General features: G+C 43.0%; 1 protein-coding gene across 1 annotated transcript in view; it reads left to right on the top strand.

Moving 5' to 3' along the window:
• The first annotated feature begins 12933 nt into the window (after window positions 1–12933).
• The window catches only part of TM9SF2 (transmembrane 9 superfamily member 2), a 28442-nt gene continuing 16247 nt past the window's right edge, over window positions 12934–25128 (top strand). The window contains exons 1-5 of the mRNA XM_071430909.1: window positions 12934–13274; window positions 17981–18048; window positions 19111–19204; window positions 19896–20023; window positions 24608–24737. Of these exons, the coding sequence (XP_071287010.1) occupies window positions 13143–13274; window positions 17981–18048; window positions 19111–19204; window positions 19896–20023; window positions 24608–24737 (552 nt within the window). The 5' untranslated portion in view covers window positions 12934–13142. The remainder of the gene's footprint in view (window positions 13275–17980; window positions 18049–19110; window positions 19205–19895; window positions 20024–24607; window positions 24738–25128) is intronic.

Here is a 25128-nt window from a genome sequence, read left to right as displayed (position 1 = left end):
CCAGCCCTGTGCTGTCCTCCCCTTCATTCCTGAATCAACTGAGCAAAAAATATCACTCCTCTCTAGGAGAAACCAGGCTCCTGGTGGAGCCAACATGGGTAAAACCCATGAGTTCAGAGCCTGACTCCTTTTGCAGTTGTTCTCACTCATTACCTAGGATGGGTCTATTGGGAGCTCTCTGCTCTTGGCAGGGAAGGATTGAATCTTATACAGGCAGGTAAAATGGAAACTATTGCCTTTGCTGTGAAACTTTCAGGACATTTTGGGAATATCTGATATATTTGTATGATTAGGTTCCTCACTTCAGCCTTGGCTTGATGGGAGGTAGTAGAATCCCTGTACCTACCCATTACTCACTGCCAGGCAATGCTTACCCCTTCACTCAGCAATTTATTCAAAAAGTGGGCAGCTGGGGAAGAGGGAAGACATCTCATGTTCCTGTGTGGATTTTGGGCTACATTCCACCTGTAGCTTCTGCAGGAGTTACATGTGTCCATTCCTTCTTCCAGTTCTGTAAGAATTGAAAAAGACAGTTAAGGGAGAAAAACTAAATGATCATTTGCACTTTGTCTGACAAAGAAAGAGGTTATGGATGTTTAAAGGTTTGTTGCTATATTCTAGGTAAAGGAATATGATTATGATTTCTTGCATGTTGAAATATGATGTCACTTGACAGCTTAATGTTAATTTAATTTTTTGTCCATTCCTACCAAAATGGCCTTTACAATGTAGTAAAAATTCTAGATAGTCTCCAAAACTCCTCAGAGCAGCCTACTATGAAACTTCATAATCATTCTATGTGAATTCCTCAAGTCATCTAGCTCAACATGATTTTCTTGGAGTAAATGGAAGACCACGTTCTCTATGCCTTGAATTCTTTTTGTTATAATATTTGAGGTAGGATAGCATTTTGTATAGAGAAAAAAACCTTGTAATGGGCACAATATGCTCATCAGAAGTAACCTGCCTTTTAGTGAATGGCCTCTTATCCATCCTCTCTTACCCAAGGATCAATTTTCACAGTAGCTGGAAATCTAACTACCCATGTCTCCTCTCGGGAAAACAGTGTGAGAATAAAAATCTGTCAGTGAGCAAATATTTGGTGGCAAAGCCAAAGAAATAATGTTCTTTTGAGACAAAACTCTCTTTACTTACAGCTGAGTAGACAGAAATTAAGTTATAAGGAATCCAGGCTCCTTGCCAATTCATCCCCATCTGCTTGTCAGGAACAAATGCTTTGTTATTTGGCTCAGAGAGGGAGCAAAGAGCAGGAGAGAGGACAGTGGGCCATGGCCTTGACCTCCCACAGGCACTCCCCTGTTGGATTTTGGTTAAAACTTCAACACTCCCCCACCCACAGGAGCTGCTCTTGCAGCACTAATACTCCATGCTAGTGACAGAGAGAGGGCCAGGACTGGCTTGCCAGCAGAAGTGGGTACCATTCAGGAAAAATCCATCTGGATAAAAAAGAAATGAATGAACATGAATGTGTGAGAGTTAAGAAAAACAAAGGTGGGTGTGGAAATCAAGAAAGTAAAGAAGAGGGATTTTCAGTGTCCTTGTGAGATCAAGGTATGTTGTTTCACTGATAGGAGCAAAGAGACTTCTGGGGGCTCTGAGCAACTGAAAGAGTTGGTAGTGCCTGGAGCTACGTTGCTGTGTCACCAGTATTCTCTAAAAATGTGAGAAAATAGAAGAGCAAGTGCAAGAACTATGTACCTCTACCACAGCAGCAATCTCAGCAATCCTATGGAATTCAACAAGGAGACATTAAAAAGTTCTGGGTGTGGGACAGAATAACCTCAAGCTGTGAAGTAACAGCTAGCTGGAAAGGACCTGGGGGATATGGTGGGTGACAAGAGAAGTGTGAGACTAGAATGTGATCTTATTGCAGCTAACTAACTGCAGATTGCATGCCAGAGTGCTCGGAGGAGGATGGCCAGCAGATTGAACAGGATATCTGCATGGCACTGGTAAGTCTGCAGGTGGAGTGCAACATCCAGTTTTGGGACTCTTGTCTCAAGGGGGATGTGAAATGAGCTGGAAAGGTCCAGCTAAGGGGTGCCACTATGGCCCAGTGTCTGGAGTACAGATGTAGCATGAGAGGGGGGAGGGAGCTGGGCTTGTTTTTCCCAGTGAAGGGGAGCCCAAATGGTGATGGAACAGCAGCCTATGTCTGCCTGAAAAGAAGGTACAAAGACAACAGATCCAGATTCTTGGTGGTTTCAGAGAATGTAACAGGGGGCAACAGGCACACATGGCAGGTGGGGAGGCTCAGGCTTGCTATTAGGAAAGGTTTCTTTGCCAGATGCTCCAGGTAAGTGGTTGCAGTTCCTGCCTTGGAGAGTTTTCACAGCTGGGCTGGATAAGGGCACAGCTGACCTAGCAGTGGTGGTAGTCCTGCTTTGACTGGGGTGATCTTCAGGGTCTCATCCAACCAACATTTCTATGATCTCATTTCTTGGCATAAAGTTATCAGTGTAGGTACTGCCTACTTCACTAGCACAGATGCTATTTTAGGAAAGGTTGCAAACAATCAATGCAACACTACATAGACAGCTTGCTGCAATCCAAAAATGTCACCCAACCTGAATCAATGAATGCACAAGCTGCATATTCAGCTGCATGTATTTTCCATTTAGCCAGATCACATAAATATAGTTGTGTCCTTCAAGAAGCTTTTCCCACTGCATCCAAGGTGTTGAGGCACTAGCAGACTCAGCTGTTGATTTTCTGTAATTGCTTCCAGATTCATCATTTCTGGCAGGCCAAGTCAGCACAGATTGTTCTTTCTTTCTTTCCTTGGCTTGCAAAACTCCTGAAGCACTCAACATGCTTCAGACACAAATACAGGACCAAGAGGTCTTACAAACCATAGATTGCTGTGTCAAATGCAATGTCAGCCTTCCAGACTACCACTCTGCACTTACCCACTTATAAGAAGGAGGAACAGTACAGAAGCTGATCCTTGCTGAAACAGTGTTGTGAAGCATCCAACGTACAACATACTGGCCAGTGCAGCCAGTTTCAGTATCTGTGAACACAGCTGCAGTACCATGTAATGTCACAATAGTAATTACCCTTTCCACTTAAATTTTCTGTTATTTTAATCTAGGAGTATAACTGTTCTGCACATTGCAATGTCATGCTATTGAAACTGAAAAAGAAAGCTGACTTGACCATTGAAACTGAAAAAGAAAGCTGACTTGCAAAATTCTTGGTGTTGACAGATTTTGGGTTGTGTTATTTTCCATTTTCTCTGCAGCACTGCTCTGTATTCCTGCTCATCCAAAGCCAAGAATGGCAAACAAGCACCTCTTTCTGAGCAGTGCCACGTAACCTTTTCAGACCTATCCACCACTAGGAGTGTTTAGAGATGATTTTCATTACAGGTATACTTGATTTGTTAGCAAATTCACATGTCAGGTGTGATTCTTTTCATTACAGCCTCTGTTTCCTGCTCCTGCCTATTTGCACAGTGACCCATATGTCTCATGGTAAGTAAACCTCCCAGGGAACATACTGTAATTTCCAGAGAGAAAAGGCCACTGAGAGAGCCATCTTTATTTCACCAGGACTTCCCAAGCATTTCTGTCTCTTTCCTGTGTAAATAACATGCATGGATTTTTTCACATCTGAACAACGTTCTACCCACCAATCATAAATCGAAGAGGCAGTTTTGCATTTTTCTGTATTTTACATAATCGTATTATTTTTTATGAGATATGGAAGACATAAATCAGCATGTAATTCAAAATTTCCAGCATTCCTCTGGTTTACAATGAATTAATAATACAGAATAGCAGAGATAAAACACCTACCTGGTGTTTTACATCAATTTTTGTCATCCTAATCCCATTGATTGCTAATTTAATTAAGTTTTACACTAACCTCCATCCTGTTATTGACTGGAATGTATTTACAAAAAAAAAAAAAAATTAAAGCATGTGATTCTTTAAACATTATCTCAGCAGACAATTTCTACAAAAATCTATAGGGGGATGTACCTCTCCTGGCGCACTCTTTCCCCTGAAATATCTAAGCACTCCTAACACATCACTTTGAAAAGGGTAATGAGGGCACCTAAGAAAGAAGTTTATTTGCAAATGAGGCCACATAACTTTATTAAACCAGTTTGTGTGTGGGAGCTGGCAAAACCACCTCTTGCAGTCTGCCCAGTAGGAAAATGCATCTCTTGGTTGTTTCTAATAATTCAAATTTGGGTGCTTAGAGACCCCACCCTCTAAAATATAAAAGGGAATTAATTATGGGAAGAGTTGCAGTAGGTTTGCTTGTTTTTCTCCCTCACTTGGGAAAACAAAAATCTTCATGCAAAGGATCTTAATATTTTTGTCTGCTTAGGGCATGTTTCTATTTACTGATCCAGCAAATCCCGTTCTGTTTACAGTCACACACCATTGCTAAGAAGGCAAAGGCATTTGCATGAAACAGCAACAGTAGATCTGTAAAATTGTGCTAAGTTTTTAGTCTGGACATTATTTTGTTAGTCTTAGAGGAAACAAAGTTCCCCCATTTTGTGCCACCTTCTCTCTCCACACCTTTCTTCCTCCTCCATCTTCCACATACTTGGCTGATCCCTTCCCTCCTTTTTGCCCCACTCTGCAGTAGTTTAATGAAGACCACATGCCCCCAGTTTACCCATCAGAGTGTTTTATGGGACAGCACCAGAAACCTTTCTTGTACGGCCTGCCTGCAAGCCACCTTTTATAGCATCTTTTTGACTGTCAGGCCATCTTCCTAGGTGGTCGCACTGGCCTCTCCCCATTCCTGCTGGGAGCCTCCTGCATCAGAGCGGTTTTTCATCCCATCTTCAGCGCCTCTTTTAGGAGCTGAGAGTTCTCCAGGGCTCCCTTTCCCATTAAAATTCCTTTCCACAAGACTGCATTTACCAATTCTTTGAGTGTGTTGAAGTCTTCTGGTTTAAGTTCATTAGTCCACTGCTTCTGCTCCCTCCTCTCCTGAAACTCAAGACCTCTGCTAATTTGTGATCTTTTCCACTCAGAACACCTTCCTCAGCAGCAGCAGCCTCTCATCCAGTTTTCCCACATTAACCAGCAGCAAACCACAAGCCACCAGGTAGAGCTGCACATGCCTCATGTCACTGCAGCAAAAAGCTGCTCTTTATCCACAAAACTTCAGGGATGGGCTAGACATTGTAATTGCCTCCTGAACACATATCTAGGACAGAGTTTCCAGTGCTGTGGAACTCCTACAGGAAATACAGGCATCACGTTTCCCACGTTCCCTGCTGCACACAGGGATCTGGTTGAAGGTATAAGCTCACTGCAGTTAAAGATGGATGCTCGTGGCTCTGCAATCAGACTCCTTGTCTCTATGCAAGCAATTCCACTAGGAACCAGAAACCAGCTCCAATGCTTTGGCTCTGTGCTGTCCCCCACTCCCAGTAAGCCCTGGGATGTAACTGACTGGAAAGAGATGAGTCTGGGAACTTCAAAGTTCTGTTGGCATCCTTGTCCTTGAACCAATGCACTTCTTTCCCCAGTAACAGGCAGTCAGATGTTCAGATGCAGATACCGATTTTGTAGTTCTCCTCCTGGATGCTGAATTTTTCTCTGAAGCCAAGGAAAGTGGCATCAGGAAACCAGCAACGCTGCAAGTCACACACATTGTCTTAAGAAAGGGCAACAAAAAAAAACCTCAACAAAATCCACAAAAAGAAAGGCATATAAATCTGGAATGCAGAATTCACAAAAAGAAGAAAAAAGAATTTTTGTCTGGATTTCTCCCAGAAACAGCCACAAAAATTCTCTGCTGGGCTGATGATCAAGAAAATTATCTTTTAGTTCTACCCACATCATCTTATGTGGTATTTTAAACATAATATTATTCACGGTAATTTTTCACTTCTAATTGCAATGTCCTTTCACTTCTTTTACTTCTAAGTGCCAAGCTTACAAGAGCTAAGCAAAACTCTTTTCAGTGTCAAATTCTCCCCAATTTAAAGGGCTAGATGCACTGCATTACCATTACCATTTAACACACATCCTGCTTTTTGTGGTTCTGTCTTGCTTTTCTCCACTTATTACTTTTTCCCTTTCTCCACTTTCTATTTCAGGCTGTCAAGGAGAAAGCAGAGTCTGATTCCTACAATGAAATGCTTCACCTGCAGAGCCTGCTGAGAGTGAAATTGATAAAGGACAGCACCAGCCCAGGCAATTTCACTCACAGCGGGCACTTGCAGGTGAAGCACTACCATAAAATGGAGCAAGGTTACTCGCCTGCTGCCTCCCAGCACAAGTCACCAGTCAATAGCTGCTTGTTTCCTGACCTTTTCAGTTGTCTCCTGCCATGCACCACTTGCTCTGACCCCAGTGGGAGAGGCAGGAATCAGCCATGTAGCCCAGTGTTTGCAGGCAGGGGCTGAGCCCAGGTAAGTGCTCCAAATGAGGAAAGCTTGGCTGGAGGCTGGCCCGGGCACGGGACTGCTCAGGCCACCTTCCCACCAGGGGGATCCTCAGGAGGATGTTTGCAGTCCCACCCACACCTTCATGCAGTGCAACAGTCCCACAGAGCTGTCACCACTGCAACTGCCTGACAGGACAAAATCAACTCATAGATGCTTCTGTAACATCTCTGTAGGGTACCAAGCTGATGCCCTATGTCATTTAAGACAATCCATACATCATTTTAGCTGCTGGTTTCCATTTCAACACAGGTTGATACCCCAGGGGGTATCACTCTCACTGTCTCTCCAGCATTGCTTTGCCCCAAGTCCTGCTTCCTTTACTATTTGAAAATCTTGTGTATTAAAGAACAATTCTAGCCAGTTTGGGATTTTTTTTTTTTTATAGGAATGTTCCTCAGAGCCTGACAAATACCAGGATTGATGTTTTTCCCAAGACAGGTTAGTGTAAAGAGTAGTCATATGAGAATTGTGGTGATGCAAAGTAGGGAAACTGGGCTCTGCCATCTACCCCTTTTTTCAATACTAGAAGTAGGGGATGAAACTCAGAATCTCCAGATTTGGAAAAAACAAATAAAGAAGCAAACTTTTCATATGTAATTCATCATGTATTTAACAAGGTAATGACACTATTTCATACCCAAGACCAAAATATTTTGAAATATAAAAAATGCTTAAGTCTTTCAGGAGAACAGTCATAGTTTTACTTAGATCACATGGATAAAGCAAGCTTAAAAGTTCCAACAGATCACCTTTCTCATACTTCAGGGCATAAAATTCCAGGAACAGAAGGGATTATTGAGAAACTCCCTTTCTAAACAGTGCTATACAGTCCTTGTTAGAGACTTGAATACCAGGCAGTGCCAGACATGTGGCAAAGCAATTCCTGCAGCACTGGTGGGGGAAAATCATTGCTACAAATATTCTTTCTTTAAATACCCATCATACCATTTACAAAATTCGAGGACTGAAATTAAGACCTAAGGAGCGCAGTGCAAACTCAATGTACTTGAATACCCAGCTCCTAATTTAGAACATAATTCTCAATTGAAATTAGTGGAAAAATAGGAGTCTCAGAAGGATTTAACTGCCTCAATGCCTTCATGTCTAGATTTCCAGTAGGTGCATCTCAAATCAGCTCTGAAGCCTTTACTGTGCTGTTCCAAAAGGCTTCTCACAATCTGAAGTGCAAAATTTACCACCAGGAACTGGCCTTCATAAAAACCTTTATCAATGGCTGATTACAAGTATGATTATTGCCATTCCATGGGAGGATACAGGGCAAGGACAGAACACTTCAGAAATGTGACCACAGGTTAACTGCTAATTAGCAGATGGTCTCTGTGTGTTTCCATTTATGAGCTAGAAACAGATTATAACACTTTTTAAAATTTTTTTCCCGAAAGGTCTAGTTTAACTCTAGTCAAAGATCCTGAGCAGTCTCTTGGAGGAAAAAAATCTACAGCAGATTCTTCTTTTCCCAGTTGATAGAAATCAGTGACTACTAAGAGTGATTTAAGTTTGAAAACTTAAATAAGCCTGTACATTTAAGCTGACAGTAAAACTATTACTTGACCATGCTCACTGCTGAACAGGTAACCAGCTCAACTGATTTGAGGGTCACAGAGCTATAAAAAGAAAGCATTTCCCTTTGTTTTATCCACAAACATATCAAGGGTATAAGGGTTTGTTTCTTTGCAGTCTCTGAAATTCTTACTGATGTTAACAACATTGTATTTTTACACACTAATTGGTGCAGTCTGAACCAGACCTGCTCCAAACATGGGAGATGTGAGCCAGGCAGGCAGCAATCTTCCCACACTTCCTTTTGTGCCGGTTTAAAACTCACCAGGGACCTCACAGAAACCTTACCAACAGCAACAGCTGAAACAAGTCATAAACGTGGCTGCTCCCAAGGCCCAGAGTGTGCAGGCTGCTCTGGCTGGTGCCACGTGTCCCCTCTCCCTCCCGGGGGAGTCTGGCTTGTGTTTGCTGCAAGGCGTCACCACGTCCCTCTTGGCACACTCATTTCTCCAAAGGCTCTGCCCCATAGTTCAGGCAATTGCTGAATAATAAATTCAGGCAAATACAGTATATTAAAAGCTGAATTTAGCTTTAAATATTGTAATTGTAATTTGTAATATTGTAATTGTCTCAGCATTTTCTTTTTAGATGTAATTCGTTAGCTGTTTTTACCTGACAGAGCTCTTCTTTGCCTATTTTATTAAGTCAGTCCTTTCTCTTTTTAACTTCGAGAGTCAGGCATTGGACTGATTGCATGTTTCTAGTGCACTTCCCTTTTTCCAAAGGGAAAAAGGACATAGACCTCCACAGCGTGCCAAAAGCCTGAAAGGATTTATGTTAAATATTAATCTGAAGTTGGTCATAAAATCACAGGAAGTGCCAAATCTAATGCCTGAATTCCTAAGTGCCAGGAAACCAGACTTGCAAGTCATTAAAAACTAAACAAAATCTGCAATGGCACAACCAGATGAGTTGCCACACACCTTGTGACTACTCAGAACACTGCCTTGTTTACTTAGGTAATGATGTGGCTTCTGTATGAAAGGACACATTTTTCCTGAGCCCAGGAAAAATGAGGCCATCAGACTCTACTTGGACCTGAAGAAGAATCACACCTCATGTGCCACCAAGCCCTGATGACATCTTCACCATTACTTCTCATTTTATAGAAACATGGCCAGTGTAGGAGCTACTTAACAGCAGGGGATTTCCCCCCAAATATGAACAACAAATATGAAATTTGTCATTGTTAGTGTGGTTGCCTCAGGAGAGAAAAAGAATGCGCTTATTTACAAGATTCTGTAATTTAGTTGCTTCAGGTTCCAGGCTGCAATAGATCGTTTATATTTTTTAAAAAGTTGAAATGACAATTAGCAGCAAAATGGACATTAGTTGTATCCAGTTATGCAAAAGTTATGCAACAGAGCATTATTTTGTTCTTCTGGTACTAAAATTGGAACAGAACTGCAACCTGTAGTGGGGGAAACAACTCTGTGCTTGCACCTGCCAGAACAAGGATTATTTGTCTGTTCCACAGCAAGTGGGACAGCCCCACAGTTGGGCTGCTAAGGCACTCAGGCAAAGGAGGGAATACTCTAGGAGAAGGCATTAGACTCTGAGCTGTAGGATAAGAGTGAATTTTGGGACTTTGTTTCTGAAATGAAGAGCTGAACTGTGGGAACTGTGAATCCTCAGATGAAGAAGGCACCCCTTGGAGCCTAGACATGAGCAGCAAAATGTGAGAACCACTACAAGAATAGCAAAAGTTATTCACAACTTTCTGATAAAAAGAAGGGGTAGCACTTTTCAAGGAGTGACACTTACTTCCTCAGAAGTTTCCAACTGCTCTATATTCTTATCTCTGTATTTTCTTATGACAATAATTTATCAGGAAAAAACACAGAATATCCTTTTACATTGGCTTCTGTTGGTTCATTAGTGTCTGACACAGTTTTTTTTCCTGCATTTTATTTCACAGTCTTGCATAACCTTGAAATTTCTGATGATAAAACCTGTGATACTTGTTCTGCCAGTACTAAAACCACACCCCCTGAACTGTAACCTATGGCTATAAGACTCGTAGCAGGGAAATTCAAGAAGAGAAATGATCAAGCAAGTTCCCACTGAATTTCTCATTAAATTAGAGAGGATGGGTTTTGCCCAGCTTCAAACTGGATCTCAAGGACCATGACCATTCCTGGGATTGTAACCCATGATTATAACTGCTCCAAAATAACACAGCCTAGAAACAGTTTTTCCAGATCACCTTTGCAGAGCAGTGAGGAGCATAGCATATGGCTCCACATGCACAGAAATGCTGTCTGGACTGACTGGCAGAGCACTCCTTAAAATAGCTCTGAGTCAGCAGGTTTTGCAGTCACGAAGGCAGAGCAAGGGGAGAGATTGAAGCAGCTCACAAAGCATTGATGCACACACCGCAACTCCTACTCCTGGTGCAGCTTTTGGAGCGTTCTCAAGGAAGAGGAGGGTTAGATGGGCAAAGGCTTTTAAATATTCTCTCATGCAAAGGAATGGAATTAGGCCCACAAAAGTAATTTGCTTGGAATATTAACCTGGGAAATGGGAGATACATTTGAACTCCCTTGTGGCAGAAAAGCAACTGAACTTGGGTCATTTACAACCTGATTATCCTAACCATGAGTAATTTTAAATAAAAAGAGGCAACTGGGATTTCTTCTCCAGCTGTGCTTGTCATAAGGCTTGATCTTATAATTGTGCTCTTAGGATATCTACAGGATGAGACAAGTAGAAATTGGAATGAGAAAGGTAGATGAACAACTTATATTTTAAATATAGGGAGAGTTCAAAAATATCTAATGCATATGCTATAAATTACCATGCATTCATCTCAAACTTGAAGAATGGTTTGTGTAATGTTGAAAATTCATACACATTTATTAAAATAACCTTGCCTAAGGACTATGTTCGGTGATCTAGGTGCTTAGATGCTCAATCCTGTATCTGGTCAGATGCTGTGTGAATTGACCCACCTGAAGCTTCACCCTGCCCTGGACACTTTGGCTACTGCAGGACTGTGTGATCAACAGGTGTGACCCCTGAGCCCTGTAATGAACAGCAGAAATGAAATAAAAGATGTTGTGAGAACCAAGGCAATTAGTGGAAATGCTGCAGCATTTACAAAAATAGTTTTTCATGAGAGGGTGTTGTTTGGAGCTTCTGAAGCTGCACACACCCAAACTAATGGAATGCTTTAGGAAGCAGGGAAAGGTAAAATTATAATCTGAGCAATGCCCTCTCCTACATTATCAAAACAGACTTTTTATGTCTGCCTCGCTTATAGGGTGGGGGTTTTTGGGAGGGGATTTTTTCCAGTAGATTTTTACCAGTGCTATATGACAGCAGCCATTGATGACGTGGAGAGAATGAGGACAGAGATTGTTCTGAATGCTCAGCTGCAATGGACAGCCACCACAGCTAACATCTGTCTGTCTGTCTGTCTCCCCTCCTCCCCAGCTCCACTCAGCCAGCAGTATGCCTCACCCCAAGAATTCGGTTTGAAAACCGTGAAGAGTTGTCCACCCATGAGAATCAAAAAACCCAAAACCCACGAGAATTAAAAAGACCAAACCCAGACAGGAATGTTGTTTGCTCTGAGTCTGGTATGGGCAGTGTCCTGCCATGGTCACAGGACACCTGAGTCTGGAGGCCACCCAGCCTTCAGGAGTGATTGCTCCCTGCCTAGCTGTGTCAGTCATTAATTCCCCACAAGAACCCATGGGAGGAGAAGTGAGGAATAAAGACTGGATTTTCTATTTTAAAGAGATTATATTTTGCATAAAATTTTTCATATTTTTGTTTTAAAAAAAAGCCTCACCCCCCTCCTTGCCAATAACAACCATATTCTGCTGCATCTAGAAGAAGCTCCTGTTTTGTTTCAGTGCTTTGAAATTAACTTTATATTCTAATAACCCCTTCCTCACTCAGGAACTCTTGAACGGAAAACGATTGGGAATTCAAGGGTGCTGGTAACAGGGGCTGGGCATGGCAGGACCCTCTTCCCAGTGAAACCCTTGAGAATTTAGAAAAAAACCCCAAAAAATAAAAAACCAGACAAAATTTATTTTTTTAAAAAATGATAATTTATTTTTTAGAAGATAAGATTTATTTTTAAAAAGACAAAATGTATTTTTAAAAAAGCAAGGACTGCAGGACAGGCATGAAGGCAGTGCAGCCTGACTGGTATTAGTGGATCCAGGTTTTGCTGGGATTGACTGCCCAGGTGCAGGGGTCCCAAATGGCAGCTGGGCACCATTCCTGTCTATCACTTGTGGACATTCACACAATCACTGAATGGGACAGGTTGCAAGGGACCACAGTGGGAAATCTGGTCCAAGCTCCCTGCTCAGGCAGGGTCATCCCAGAGCACACGGCACAGGAATTGTGTGCAGACAGTTCTCGGGTATCTCCAGTGAGGGAGACTCCGCAGCCTCTCCGGGCAGTCTGTTCCAGTGCTCAGTCACTTGCACAGTAAAGAAGTTCATCCCCACATTCAGGAAGAACTTCTCGTGCATCGGTCTCTGCCCGATTCCTCTCGTCCTATTGCTCGGCACCACCGAGCAGGGCCTGGCTCCTTCCTTTGGCACCCTCCCTTCGACACTGATAAACATGGACGAGGTCCCGTCTCAGCTGTCTCCTCCCGAGGCTGAGCAGGCCCAGCTCTCTTAGCCTGTCCTGGTAAGAGGAGAGATGTTCCAGCTCCTGGATCATCTTTGTCTCCCCCCGCGCTGGACCCACTCCAGGAGCTCCCATCTCTCTCGTACGGAGGAGCCCAGACCTGAAGAGCAGGGCAGGCTCACCGCCCTGCCCGCTAGCCGGGCTCCCCTCATTCCCGCCCGCCCGCCCGCTGCGCGAGCCGCTCGGGGCGGGGCGGGGCCGCGCTGCCGTGGTAACGGGGGCGCGAGACACCCCGGAAGCGAACGCGCGCGCCGGCCCCGCCCCCCCCCTCGGCGCTCGGTCTGGCGGCCCCGCGCGCGGCGGGTGACGACGTGTCGCGCGCGCGCGCGAGGGGGGAGCCGGAAGCGGCGCGGCCGCGTCAGGGCGCGCGCGGGGGGCGAGAGAAGGAGCCGCGACCCCGCTGCCGCCCAGCGACCCCGGCCCCGCCGGCCCCTGCCCCGTGGTCCCACGGCCGGACATGGCTCTGCGGCGGCTTCTCCTCATCGCTGCCGCGCTGGCGGCGGCCACCGCGCCCGCCGCCGCCTTCTACCTGCCGGGCCTGGCGCCCGTCAACTTCTGCGAGGCCGGCAAGGAGAAGCCCGAGTGCAAGGTGAGCCCGGGGGGCGCTGAGGGGAGGCCCCTGAGGCCGCCCGGGTGCGGCGCGGCCTGGGTGTTGTCCCCCTGCCGCGGGGCTGCTTGGTGGAGTTTGTCCGGAGGGGTTGGAGCCCCCTCGCCGTGCCGTACCGGGGCTGTGGCTGCCGGGGCCCCGAGCGTGGTTCCGTTCCCGCTGTGCTCAAGTTGCTCCCAGAATTGTTAGGGTTGGAAGGGACCTCTGGAGACACCCGGTCCAGCCCCCCTGCCAAGGCAGGGTCACCGGGAGTAGGTGACACAGGAGCGCGTCTGAATGTCTCCAGAGGGGGAGACTCCGTGACCGCCTGGGCAGCCTGTTCCAGTGCTCTGTCACCCTCATCGTAAACAAGTTCCTCTTCGTGTGGAGGTGAAAGTTCTTGTAATTTAGTTTATGACCATTGCTCCTTGAAAAGGAAATTGATGAGACAGAGGACCCAGGGGAATGGCAGAGGTGCTTGCCTGGCTCAGCTCCGGCCTGGCTGGATGACCACGATCCCTCCGAGGGAAGGAGAGAGCTGTCGGCTCATCCTGTGAGTTACGGCCACGTCGGGGAAGTAGGAATGTAGGAAGCTCCGGCCGGTTTTCTCCTGTGTCCTTTCAAATCCCTGCAGGAAAGCTGCAGCAAGTAAGGATGGCAGTGACAGGTCATGCCGAGGGGTGTGTGTGTGTGATTCTTGGCAGGAGCGAGCAGCTGGTGGCTGGAGCAGATATCAAAGTAAACATCCCGTAACATTTTCTTTGCTGTGTCTTCCTGGCTGCAGGAACCTGAAGTGTAGGGGCTGCCAGGGCCCGGAATGTCAAGTGAAGCTTAAACTTACCTTCATGTCTGCAGAAGGGACAAGCAAAGTTTGCATAACCAAGTAACTCATTTGTAAGGATATTGGTGGGGAGCATTCATGTAAATCTCCTCTGATGAAAAATCATCTTTGCTCCTTTGGGGCGCATTTTGAAGTTGTTTCCTGCTGCTGTGATGGAAATTACAGCAGACTATGCTTTAATACTTGAATGAGAAAGTTCAAGACTAATCAATTTTATGATCTATGGTCTTACTACTGTAGAAAGCAGCTGTCTTGCACTTTCTGAGCTCTCAGCTTCTGCATTGCATGAAACACTGGTTCATAATTCTTCAGAATAAGAGCCTGCTTAAAACTGTATGCTTTTGGTATATACCATGTGCTGACTTTATCCTTCTGCTGTCCTGAATCAGCCGAGCTGGGAATAAACCAAGTACACAATGAAGGCAGTTCAGTTGCAGTAGTAAAATGTCCCGTGGGCATTCTTTTATAGGACTACAGAAATGGTGTTTGAAGTGACCTCAACAGGTCACATACTGCAAGCCTCACGAGTATGGAGCATGAGAGGACAGAAAGCACCACTCTTGTCAACACTAGATCAACTCAGCTCTACCTTTGTTTAAGCAAGCTTTGGAAACATCCAAGCATGTAGCCATCTCCTCCCTGGGTGACCTGTTAGAGTGCTGCACCACCCTCTTAAGGAATGGGTTTTTTGAAATATAGGCTAAAGCTTTCAAGCTGCAGTTTGTGTTTTTTCACAACATCCCTGAAAAACATTACAATGTTTGGATTATTCCTGTTTTAAGCTTGTAGAAGGCAGATTTATTTTTTAAAGTCAGGTGGACTTCATAGCCTACTATATTTTGTAACCAATCTGAGACACTTACGAGGTGATCTTTCTCAGATATCTCTGCAGTTTTATTCCTCATAAAACACGTACAAAATGTTTGTCTTCTCCTGAGATTTTACCATTTAATAAGTGTGACATGAGGTGCTTGGGTACTTTAAATGTACCACCAGCAGGCAGCTGAACACCTTGACAGCTGTAGTAGTGCAAAAAATCTTTCTGCAATTAGCCACCTCTTTGCAATTTCCATATTAGACGTAGGCATATGGAGAAGTCTAAAGCACTCTTCACATCTAATTGTCTCCATGTAGTCTGCAGCTGAATGTACTCTGGTTCCTGGTAGGAAGAAACAATATATGATTGGATTATTGCTGTATCACATTTATGTAAGTGGATAAAATTAAGCTTCCTTGGACAGGCTTCATTTCTCACAGGTTTCTTGCAGTTCTCACTGTTAATTACAATGTCAGTAATAGTGCATTTTCCTCTGCCTGAGGATTTCAATCCACATGCCAGATCTCAATACCTACTATTTGTTTGTTATGATCCCTGTGATCTCCTGTCCTGTGTTGGTGAGGTGGGATGAGATGTTGTTAATGGGGCATGTAGCTAAGAACAGTGAGACCTGTGGCTTTCCCCCTATCTCCAAGTTTCCTGCTAATCTGCTTGGGCAAACTCAGTTTGGCTGTTTCTTCTGGTTTTGGTTAGAATACCATCAGAAATTGAATGGGATCTATGCAGATCCATTACTTAAATAGTAATTCTTGCCTAAAGATTAAGAATCCTTACTCAGTTTTAAAAAATCCTGATTGTTCCAAAAAGGGTTTGGTGTTGTATGGGAAATGGTTTATCAAATATGCTGATCTGCAATCATGCATGTAATTCTTAGGAAAAATTGCAGCATTCAGTAAATCTCCTCCGATGCAAGTAGCTAATTTAAGGCCACGGTTCTGTGGCCAGCTGAGGCAGTCTAATTCCCTGCTGCTGAGAGTGAGAGATTTCATTGCTGCCTTCCCCTGGGCAATGTGTTCCTGTCCTCTGCATTCACTCAGCTGTGTTACTTGTTGTGGTTTTGAGCTTAACATGGCAGGAAACTATCCCACTTTTTGCCAGTCTAGTTTCCTGTTGTGTTTGGGAGTTGAAGTGACTTACAGAGTTATGGCAAGCATAGACTACCCAGAGGTGAGCAGCAGGTCTGCATGGCTTAGGGCAGGGGAAAGATGAGCCTGAAGGTGTGTCTTTACTTAGTGGGTCATCCTAACAGCTCACAGAACTTCCTGTGTCTCCCAGGACTGCATCCTGACTTGCACATGGACAGCTAAGTCATATCAGTAAAACACGGTACCCAACTGAAGTATCTGAGCTACAGATACATGTGAACATTTCTGGCTTTTTTTTTTCCCTCCAGAATTTCTTGGTTTGGCTAAACTTGAGTGAATTTTCATAGGGAGGAAATGCTCTTCTGTTGGTAAGAAAATAGATGGCTTGCTGTTGAAAGGGAGAGGGTTTGTTCTTGAGGGCATTCACCTTTGCTTTGCTCTTCAGCTTTTGTCTGATTACACAGTAAGACAGCTCAGTTTGTGTTGTGGTTTAACCCTAGCTGGCAACTAAGAACCACACAGCTGTTTGTTCCCTGCTGACCCCAGTGAGATGGTGAGGAGAAATAGGGGGAAAAGTAACTTGTGGGTTGAAATAAGAACAGTTTAATCAGAAAAAAAATACTCCTACTACTAATGACACTAACAATAACAATAATTTTAATGAAAAGGAGAGAGAGAGAGGCGAGCACGAAACCCAGGCAAAACAAGTTGCACAGTACAATTGGTCACCACCCACTGATGGATGCCCAGCCCATCTCAGAGCAGTGATTGTCCCCTTCCAGCCAACTCTCCCAGTTTATATTCTGAGTGTGGCGTTCCATGGTATGGAGTGGCCCCTTGGCCAGTTCAGGTCGGCTTCTCTTGGCCCCGTTCCCTTCCAGCTTTTTGTGCACCTCTGTGCTGGCAGAGCATGGGAAACTGAAAAGTCCTTGACTCAGGGTAAGCACTACCTAGCCACAACTAAAACTTCAATGTGTTATCACATTATTCACTCATTGAATACAAAACACAGCAATGTGCCAGCTACTAAGAAGTAAATTCTGTCCCAGCTGAAGTGAGGACAGCCTGCTATGATACTAAGAACTGCTCTTCAAAATTTTTTTGTTTAAGTCTTTTGCTGTTTAAGCCCATTAGATTGATTTACTGTACAAGCAGATAACTGCCAAAAGCAGTGTACAGCAAACATTTGAAATTTATTGGAACTGCAAGACTAGAATAATGGAAGGGATTTTGAGACCAAGAGGGTAGAGTGAGAGTCCTCTCCCTTTCAATACAAGTGGAGTAGCCCATCTGTAATTAATGTATATAGATTAAACTAGTCTGAAACCACAGTAGACTGAATTTCAGGTTCTTACTCGAGTTGATAGAGTTAGTGAAAAACTTCCATAGGAAGGTAAATGTGGGTATCCTTGCCTTCTCTTTGTAAAGAGATTCTGTTGAAACTTAAAATGTATCAGTCTGAATGCATTGTTGAAATTATCGTAGTTCAGTTTATAGTTACTACACATATAAAATTGTGGAGCATCCTTAATTACAGGAAGAAGTACTGGTCTCATCTGCACTTTCCTTCATGTTCTTTTAAGACTTCTATTACACAAAAGTTGTGGTGATGACTAATATGACTCTAACTTGGTACATTAAACTCAAACACTGGCAGCTGTGCTAATGATATTATTTTTGTGCATGATTTCCTGCTATCTTGTAGTTGGAGTGGTTATGTTAGCCTTTAAGTGTTTTTGTCATATGGTCACTGCTTTTGTGATGGTTAGATAGTGCCTTACTTGTGCTCCCAGCAGATACAGTTCATCACACATCAAGATGTACCATTACACAAATCTTGCATTTTCAGCTTTCCTTAACCTTATTCAAACAAATCTATTTTTATATATCCTTGGGAATTGAAGGAGTGCTTTAATGTAACTGCTGGTTATCTCTGCTCTTTCAGTCTGGAATCGAGCTGTTTGTGAACAGGCTTGACTCAGTAGAGTCTGTCCTCCCCTATGAATACACTGCGTAAGTATATTACACCGTTTGTACTATTTTAATTGTCAGTTTTTCCAAAAAGATGGATTTAATTTACCTTATAGTATTATCTACTACTTACAGCAGTGTGCCACCGAGGCATGGCGATTTATTTTGCTAACCTAAGTTTACAAATAACAGAATTTTCAGTGAGCAGATGGATGCCTACATTACTTCCTTTGTCTGTTTTCTGCTCATAACTTCAGTGCATGGATTTATAGGCCGTCATGCAGGTTGAATCGCTGTTGTGGTGTAACTGAAGGTTAAAATATGTGTGTATAAATATATGATACTTTACTGCATCAGTTGTCACTGTAGATCAAAGTATTGCCTCTGTCTTTAGTAGCCGATGCCAGATGAGTTAAAGTGGTAATGAGGTGCGAACATCCCATCAATTATCTTAATGAGGTGTTAAATGTTTTCTTTGTACACATCATAGGAGTGCACAAAATGTATCAGTGTCTGGTACAACTATGTAAAGTTTTTGCTATAAAGAATATTTTAACTGTTAATATTGAAGAGCTTAAGCACCAGTTATGTCTACACTTTAAAGAACACGAATGTGCTATTTTTAAAAACAGACTGGAAAAACGTGGAGGATGTGCTATTAAATGTGTTGGTGAATAAAACTGTAATAACCTGTTTAATAGTGTTTGTTGTAAAGGAGCTGTCTCTGTCTTTTTTATTTTTATTTTCCCTCAAATTCCGGAATCTGGCCTGCATGCTTTTTTCTGAGAGTCATTATTAAACTCTAGATGAAGATTTAATTCTTGTCTAGAATCCCTGTTCAAATAGGAAACTTCAATTACTCAAAGAAACTTGTGCTACAATGTTCTGAAATAGCTGATGAAGAGACTTCAATGTTGGTTCTGTTTCACCTGGTTTCTTCTCAAACCAGGATAGTGATTTTCACACTTCACAGGTTATATGAAGAAACTGTTGTCTACAGGGAAAGCTGTATAGCTCCTTCGCTTGTGATGAACATGTTGATTTGGGAACATTATTTGCAGCTGAGAATATTTTATTCATTTTTGTATATTTTCTCTAATTTAGGTTTGATTTTTGTCAAGCAGAAGGAAAGAAGCGTCCATCTGAAAACCTTGGCCAAGTCTTGTTTGGGGAGAGGATAGAACCGTCTCCTTACAGGGTTGGTTCTCTGACAGTAATGTGTGCATTCAAATGTAACCAAAGGAGATCAGAATCTTGAAGATGATTTTCACAAGGGCTTTATCTGAGAAACTTCAGCATCTGAAATTCCACATGATAAAAATCTGTCAGTTTAACGTAATTGTAACTTGCAATGCTCTGCATTGTGGGGCTGTACCCTGAAATGCTCTGCAGGTTATCTTCTCTCTTTGGGATCTGACAAAACCTGATTATTGCTGCTCAGCACTCCTGTTTCTTAGAACCAGATCTGAAAATATTGCAGCCATAAAACAGATGAATTATAAATGGTGTTAGCTTGCTGGTCTTTCCTGCTGACTGAAGCTCTCACATTCTCTTCTACAGAGGTAGTAGGAGAGAAAGTTACCAGTTGAAGCTGCCTGTGACAGCATGGCTGCTGAGAGGTCAAATGACTTATCTGGTCAATCATGGCAGAAAATGTGTGCTAGTTAGTAACAAGGAGCCCTTCCTGTAGGGCTCCTACAGGGAGGGGTTTAGAGCACACACCAATATAAAAACCTCCTCTGGAGGGTTGATGTACCTAGTCTCAGTAATTTTTTAGGTGTTTTCATTATAATAGTATAGGCAATGAAATGTATAGGATAAATTGTTATGTACTGAAATAAGACAGTTTGTTACAACCTTTTTGCTCATGAGTCTTTCATTTTTCTTAGTTCACATTCAACAAGAAGGAGACATGTAAATCTGTTTGTACAAAAACATATGATACCACAAAGCCAGAAGACAAACAGAAATTAGACTTTTTGAAAAAAAGTATGCTACTGAATTATCAACATCACTGGTAAGTTGGTAAGTCTAAAATTCATAGATTGGTTAGTGTAGTATGTTGGTGATAATTTAGTTTATACTTTTGTATTTTCAAGTTAACACAGATGGAACACTAGATACGTGCGCTTAATATCTTCCTCTTCTGTTTTTGCATAAAATGTCATATTGTTTGCTATCTTCCTAAAAAAAATTCCAGCACTTGAAGGATAGGCATCAAGAGCAATGGAAATGAATCTGTTTCTAAACACAAAGCTTTGTGCTTACTGTAAAATACTGCTGCTTTTTTTCACCTGTAAATATAGAAGTTAGTCCTGCCTTAGCTTGAGAAGAGTCTTACAGGGCCTTTATTCTGTTGCTATGTTGTCTTTGTTTTCCTTGAGAGCCCTCGCACTTGCCTTCAAATGCTGTGTCCAGGAGACAGGATCAACAGTTCTGAAAGACTTTTATGCAATGTTTGTTTCTCTTCTATGGATGTGAAAGGGAAAGGTGGCCAATGAAAACTAATTAAATAAGTAATTTTGAGGAATGCATAAAGGCTTGGTCCTTTCCTATTCTCTGGGGCCTCTCTGTAACCATCTGATTGACCTTGGAGCTCTGTTTGAGCTCAAACATTGAATCCTCGTTTGATGGGCATTAAGGGTGGTGCAAGGCTGAATGAGTGTGCTGAATCTCAGGCAGATATTCAGTTTCCCAACACTGCACCCACATCCAAGAGCTGTGAAATGTTTATCAGCAGGCTCAGTCTTGACACTGGAAATGTCCCAGCCATGTTATCAGTGTTTATTTAGTGCTTTACATGTTGGCAGGCTCTGCCAACAGCAGCTTTCAGGTGCAAGAATAGAAGGAACAACTTGGGCATGAGTTCCTGAGGCATGTCTTAGCAAGGAAGGCATGAGCATCATTAATTGATGTCACTCATAGGTATGCTCTAATTCCAAATATGGGCCTCCTGCTTTGTGGGAACAAATGTCTTCATCTATTTGGATTTAAACTTTTTGGGTATTTAAGTAAAAATGCAGGTTGAATGTTGCCACTGTCATTAACTGTTTTTCTGTAATGCTACGTTCCATTCCTTCAATTTTGAAACAGCTGGAAAGGCAACAAGTACATTTTCTACTGCTCTCAAGAACTGATATGGGAAATCCCTTTGTGGGGATAAACTGTGGTTCACTGATGTAAATGTTCTGGGAGCCTCTTGAAATTGAGTGTAGTAGGAATTTGATAGGTTATGTCAGAAGGGTTCACAGGCAAGAGTCATATGTTCAGGTAGGTGAACAAGGAGGCCATAAAGAAACTCTGAAATGTACAGCTACTTTTGCAGGGATTTGAAGTGTGTATGCCTAATGCTAAAAGAAGTGGAGCTTCAAACATGCTGGACTTGATTATATTCCTCTTAAATACTGCATATGTTTGTAATATTTGCACCACTTTGAATTTCAGTAATGCATGTGAGTCTGGCATAAAAGACTCAGCTATAAAAGGTTGTGTATGTTTTGGTGTGTAATTTAAAAATAGCTTCCCAAGACTACGAAGCTTGAAAGAAGATAATTTTTTTTTTTTTAGGAAACCCATAACTTAAGCTGATAGAAGCTGAAACAGAGCTGTGTAAAATTAATCATACAAAAAAGTACTTCAGACTGGTTTGGGGTTTTTTTCCCTGTAGATTAAATTGTTTAAAAAATATAAATTGTTAAAAAAATATACTTAGTGTATTCAAGTAGAGGTTTAAGTAAGATATAATTCTGTTTTTCCGTGTGAAAACTTCCCTTGAAATTTAGGTTATTTCTTAATTCTTTTAATTGCATTTTTACTATATTTTTTTTCTCTGCCCACTGCCCTAAAACTTAGGGACCAGTGAAAAATCCCTGGTTATGTCTGTTAGTCCTCCTTAGCCACAGCTTCACAAAGTGGCCGTGGCTGGATTTTGTGATTAATGATGCGTGCTCCAGGAGTATGGTACAGAGGTATGTTGTACAGGGATGAACAAGGTAGCATAAGTAGGATTCAGTAGAGGGTTATTATCCAGCTTCAATTTATCATGAAATTCCTGGGGAACACAGATGGTGCAAAATACTTCTAAGGTTTCAAAAGCCACTTAATAAGATTAGGAATTGACATACTGAATTGGACTCAACAGCTATACTGATATCTTGGCTGACTGTTCATCACCAGATGTTCTTGAGAGACATATAAGAACACTGTTGAATAGCATATTTGCTCCACATGTATAATCTCTTCAAGTCATTTTAAATTTGAAGATTAACTGTGAAAAATGATTTGCTTCTTAAACTACCAATTTGCTCTGGCATTGCTGCTGCTGCTTGAAGGCAGCTCAGGATGGCTTTGCTGCATAGATGCAAAGGAAAGTCTTTATCCAAACAAAACTTACTTGCAATATGTTAATGTTGCTTTGTTTTGATTAGGAGATGAAAACACTAACAAAAGCAAGCAATCTCTCTAGCATACATTATGAAGATAAAATTTCAAATATACAAGCACAGAATTGATTGAGTTGGAAAAGACCTCTAAAATCATTGAGTCCAGCTGTGGGGTGGGTTGAGCCTGGCTGGACACCAGGTGCCCACCAAAGCTGCTTTGTCACTTCCCTCCTCAAGTGGACAGGGGAGGGAAAATGTAGCAAAAAGGTCGAGATAAGGGTAGGGAGAGACCACTCATCAACTACTGTCTTGGGCAAAACTGACTCAAACTGAGGAATTTAGTTTAATTTATTAGCAGCCAAATGAGAGAAGGGTAATGGGAAATAAACCCAAAGCTTAAAACTCCTTCTCCCCACCACTCTCTTCTTCCCAGGCTCAACTCCACTTCCAGTTTTCACCACCTCCTTTGCACAGAGGCGCAGGGAATGGGGATTGTGGTCAGTTCATCACACGTTGTCTCTGCCACTCCTTCATCCTCAGGACCAGGACTCTCCACACCCTGGCCTTGCTCCAGTGTGGGGTTGCTCCCATGGAAGAGTTTTTAATGAACTTCCCCAGTGCAAGTCCTTCCCATGGGCTGCAGCTCTTCAGGAACTGCTCCAGTGGGGGTTCCTTCCATGGGATGCAGTCCTTTAAGAAGAGGCTGCTCCAGGTGTGGGTTTCCCATGGATTCACAGGTCCTGGCAAACCTGCTGCAGAGTGGCCTCATCTTTCCATGGGGCCACAGGTCCTGTCAGGAGCCTGTTCCACTGTGGGTTTCCCATGGGATCACAGCCTTCTTCAGGGCACATCCACCTGCTCTGATGTGGGGTCCTCCATGGGCTGCAAGCAGATATCTGCTGCCCTGTGGTCCTCCATGGGCTGCAAGCAGATATTTGCTGCCCTGTGGTCCTCCTTGGGCTGCAAGCAGATATCTGCTGCCCTGTGGTCCTCCTTGGGCTGCAAGCAGATATCTGCTGCCCTGTGGTCCTCCTTGGGCTGCAAGCAGATATCTGCTGCCCTGTGGTCCTCCTTGGGCTGCAAGCAGATATCTGCTGCCCTGTGGTCCTCCTTGGGCTGCAAGCAGATATCTGCTGCCCTGTGGTCCTCCTTGGGCTGCAAGCAGATATCTGCTGCCCTGTGGTCCTCCTTGGGCTGCAAGCAGATATCTGCTGCCCTGTGGTCCTCCTTGGGCTGCAAGCAGATATCTGCTGCCCTGTGGTCCTCCTTGGGCTGCAAGCAGATATCTGCTGCCCTGTGGTCCTCCATGGGCTGCAAGCAGATATCTGCTGCCCTGTGGTCCTCCTTGGGCTGCAAGGGGACAGCCTGACTCACCATGGGCTGCACCACAGGCTGCTGGGGAATCTCTGCTTCTGTGCTGGGAGCATTTCTCCCCCATCCTTCTCCACTGACCTTGGTGTCTGCAGAGTTGTACATATTCCCACTCCTCTCTCCAGCTGCAGATGCTGTTGTGAAGAGTTTTTTCTCCCTTTTCTAATCTGTTTCCCAGAGGTTCTCCTCTGGCCTTGGCCAGCAGGGAGTCTGTTGGAGCCAGCTGGAACTGGCTCTCTCAGACATGGGAGTTCTTACAAAAACAGTTGTTTGATGGCTTACAATTTTTTGGTAATGCAAATCATCTAATTAAAATGTTGCATACTCTTTGGTAGCTATAAATGAGGTTAATGATTAGGAATTCACTTAAATAGCAAAAAAAAAAAAGCTTTAAGAGTGCTATGAAAAATGTATTTTGCAATGAGGAAGCTGGAGAATTAATAATTTGTGATGTAGGCTTTTAAAAAAAATTTTTGTTTTGTCTTAAACTTGAAATTGTCAATTTTAGCTGGTTCAGCAAATTTGATTATTTTGGCCATTATTTAAAGACAAAATAATAAGTTAAATTGTTACAAATTTGGACTGGGTGAGTTTTTGGCTTTGGGCTGTTTTTGCATGGGGACTTCATGAAGCAGTGCCATGAACAGAGTGATTTCAGTTGAAGAGCTCCATGCTTGTAACTCATTTGGAACTTGGATTGGCAATCAGTGCAATTCCATGGGTAGTATTATTCTTGTGGTTAATATTCCAGTAACGAATATAGCAAAGTAGATTAATGTTAATTTGGTTTTGTTTCCATTACACTGTGTATTTTGAAAAATGGTGAAGTGTCACTCTGTCATTTGCAGGATTGTGGACAACATGCCTGTGACATGGTGTTACGATGTGGAAGATGGCCAGAGGTTCTGTAATCCTGGTTTTCCTATTGGCTGTTACATTACAGAAGATGGCCGTCCAAAAGATGCCTGTGTTATTAATGTATGTTTATGCAATTATATATATTTTTTTTATATATTACTTCTTACTAATTTAGAGACCAGCATTTCTCCTGTGTCATGTTTCTGTGGTGAGTCCTTGCTATTTTAAGAACACGTGTTGCCTAAAGATAGGTGAGTGTTTTGGTCTCTGCAAGTACCTCAATTTGAAAGCCTGATATAAGCCTAAGAACCTTGTCTCTTATGCTGCATAGTACAGAAGAGCTCTAAAAGATCAGGGGGTGAACATGCATAACATTCAGTACATGTGGAGGGTGAAGGTCATCCTTCATTGCCTAAGAAATGGAAATGTTTGAAGGCTTGACATTTTTGTGGGATAGAAGTGTTTTCATGGAAGCAGATTTGCATAGGTGTGTTTGTACCTCTGCGTACTT

This window comes from Agelaius tricolor, unplaced genomic scaffold (assembly GCF_023055355.1).
Source record: "Agelaius tricolor isolate 1412-34295 unplaced genomic scaffold, bAgeTri1.0.p SCAF_7, whole genome shotgun sequence".
Taxonomy (NCBI): Eukaryota; Metazoa; Chordata; class Aves; order Passeriformes; family Icteridae; genus Agelaius; species Agelaius tricolor.
The sequence above is the reverse complement of the archived record's forward strand: the minus strand, read 5'-3'. Positions and strand labels throughout refer to the sequence as shown.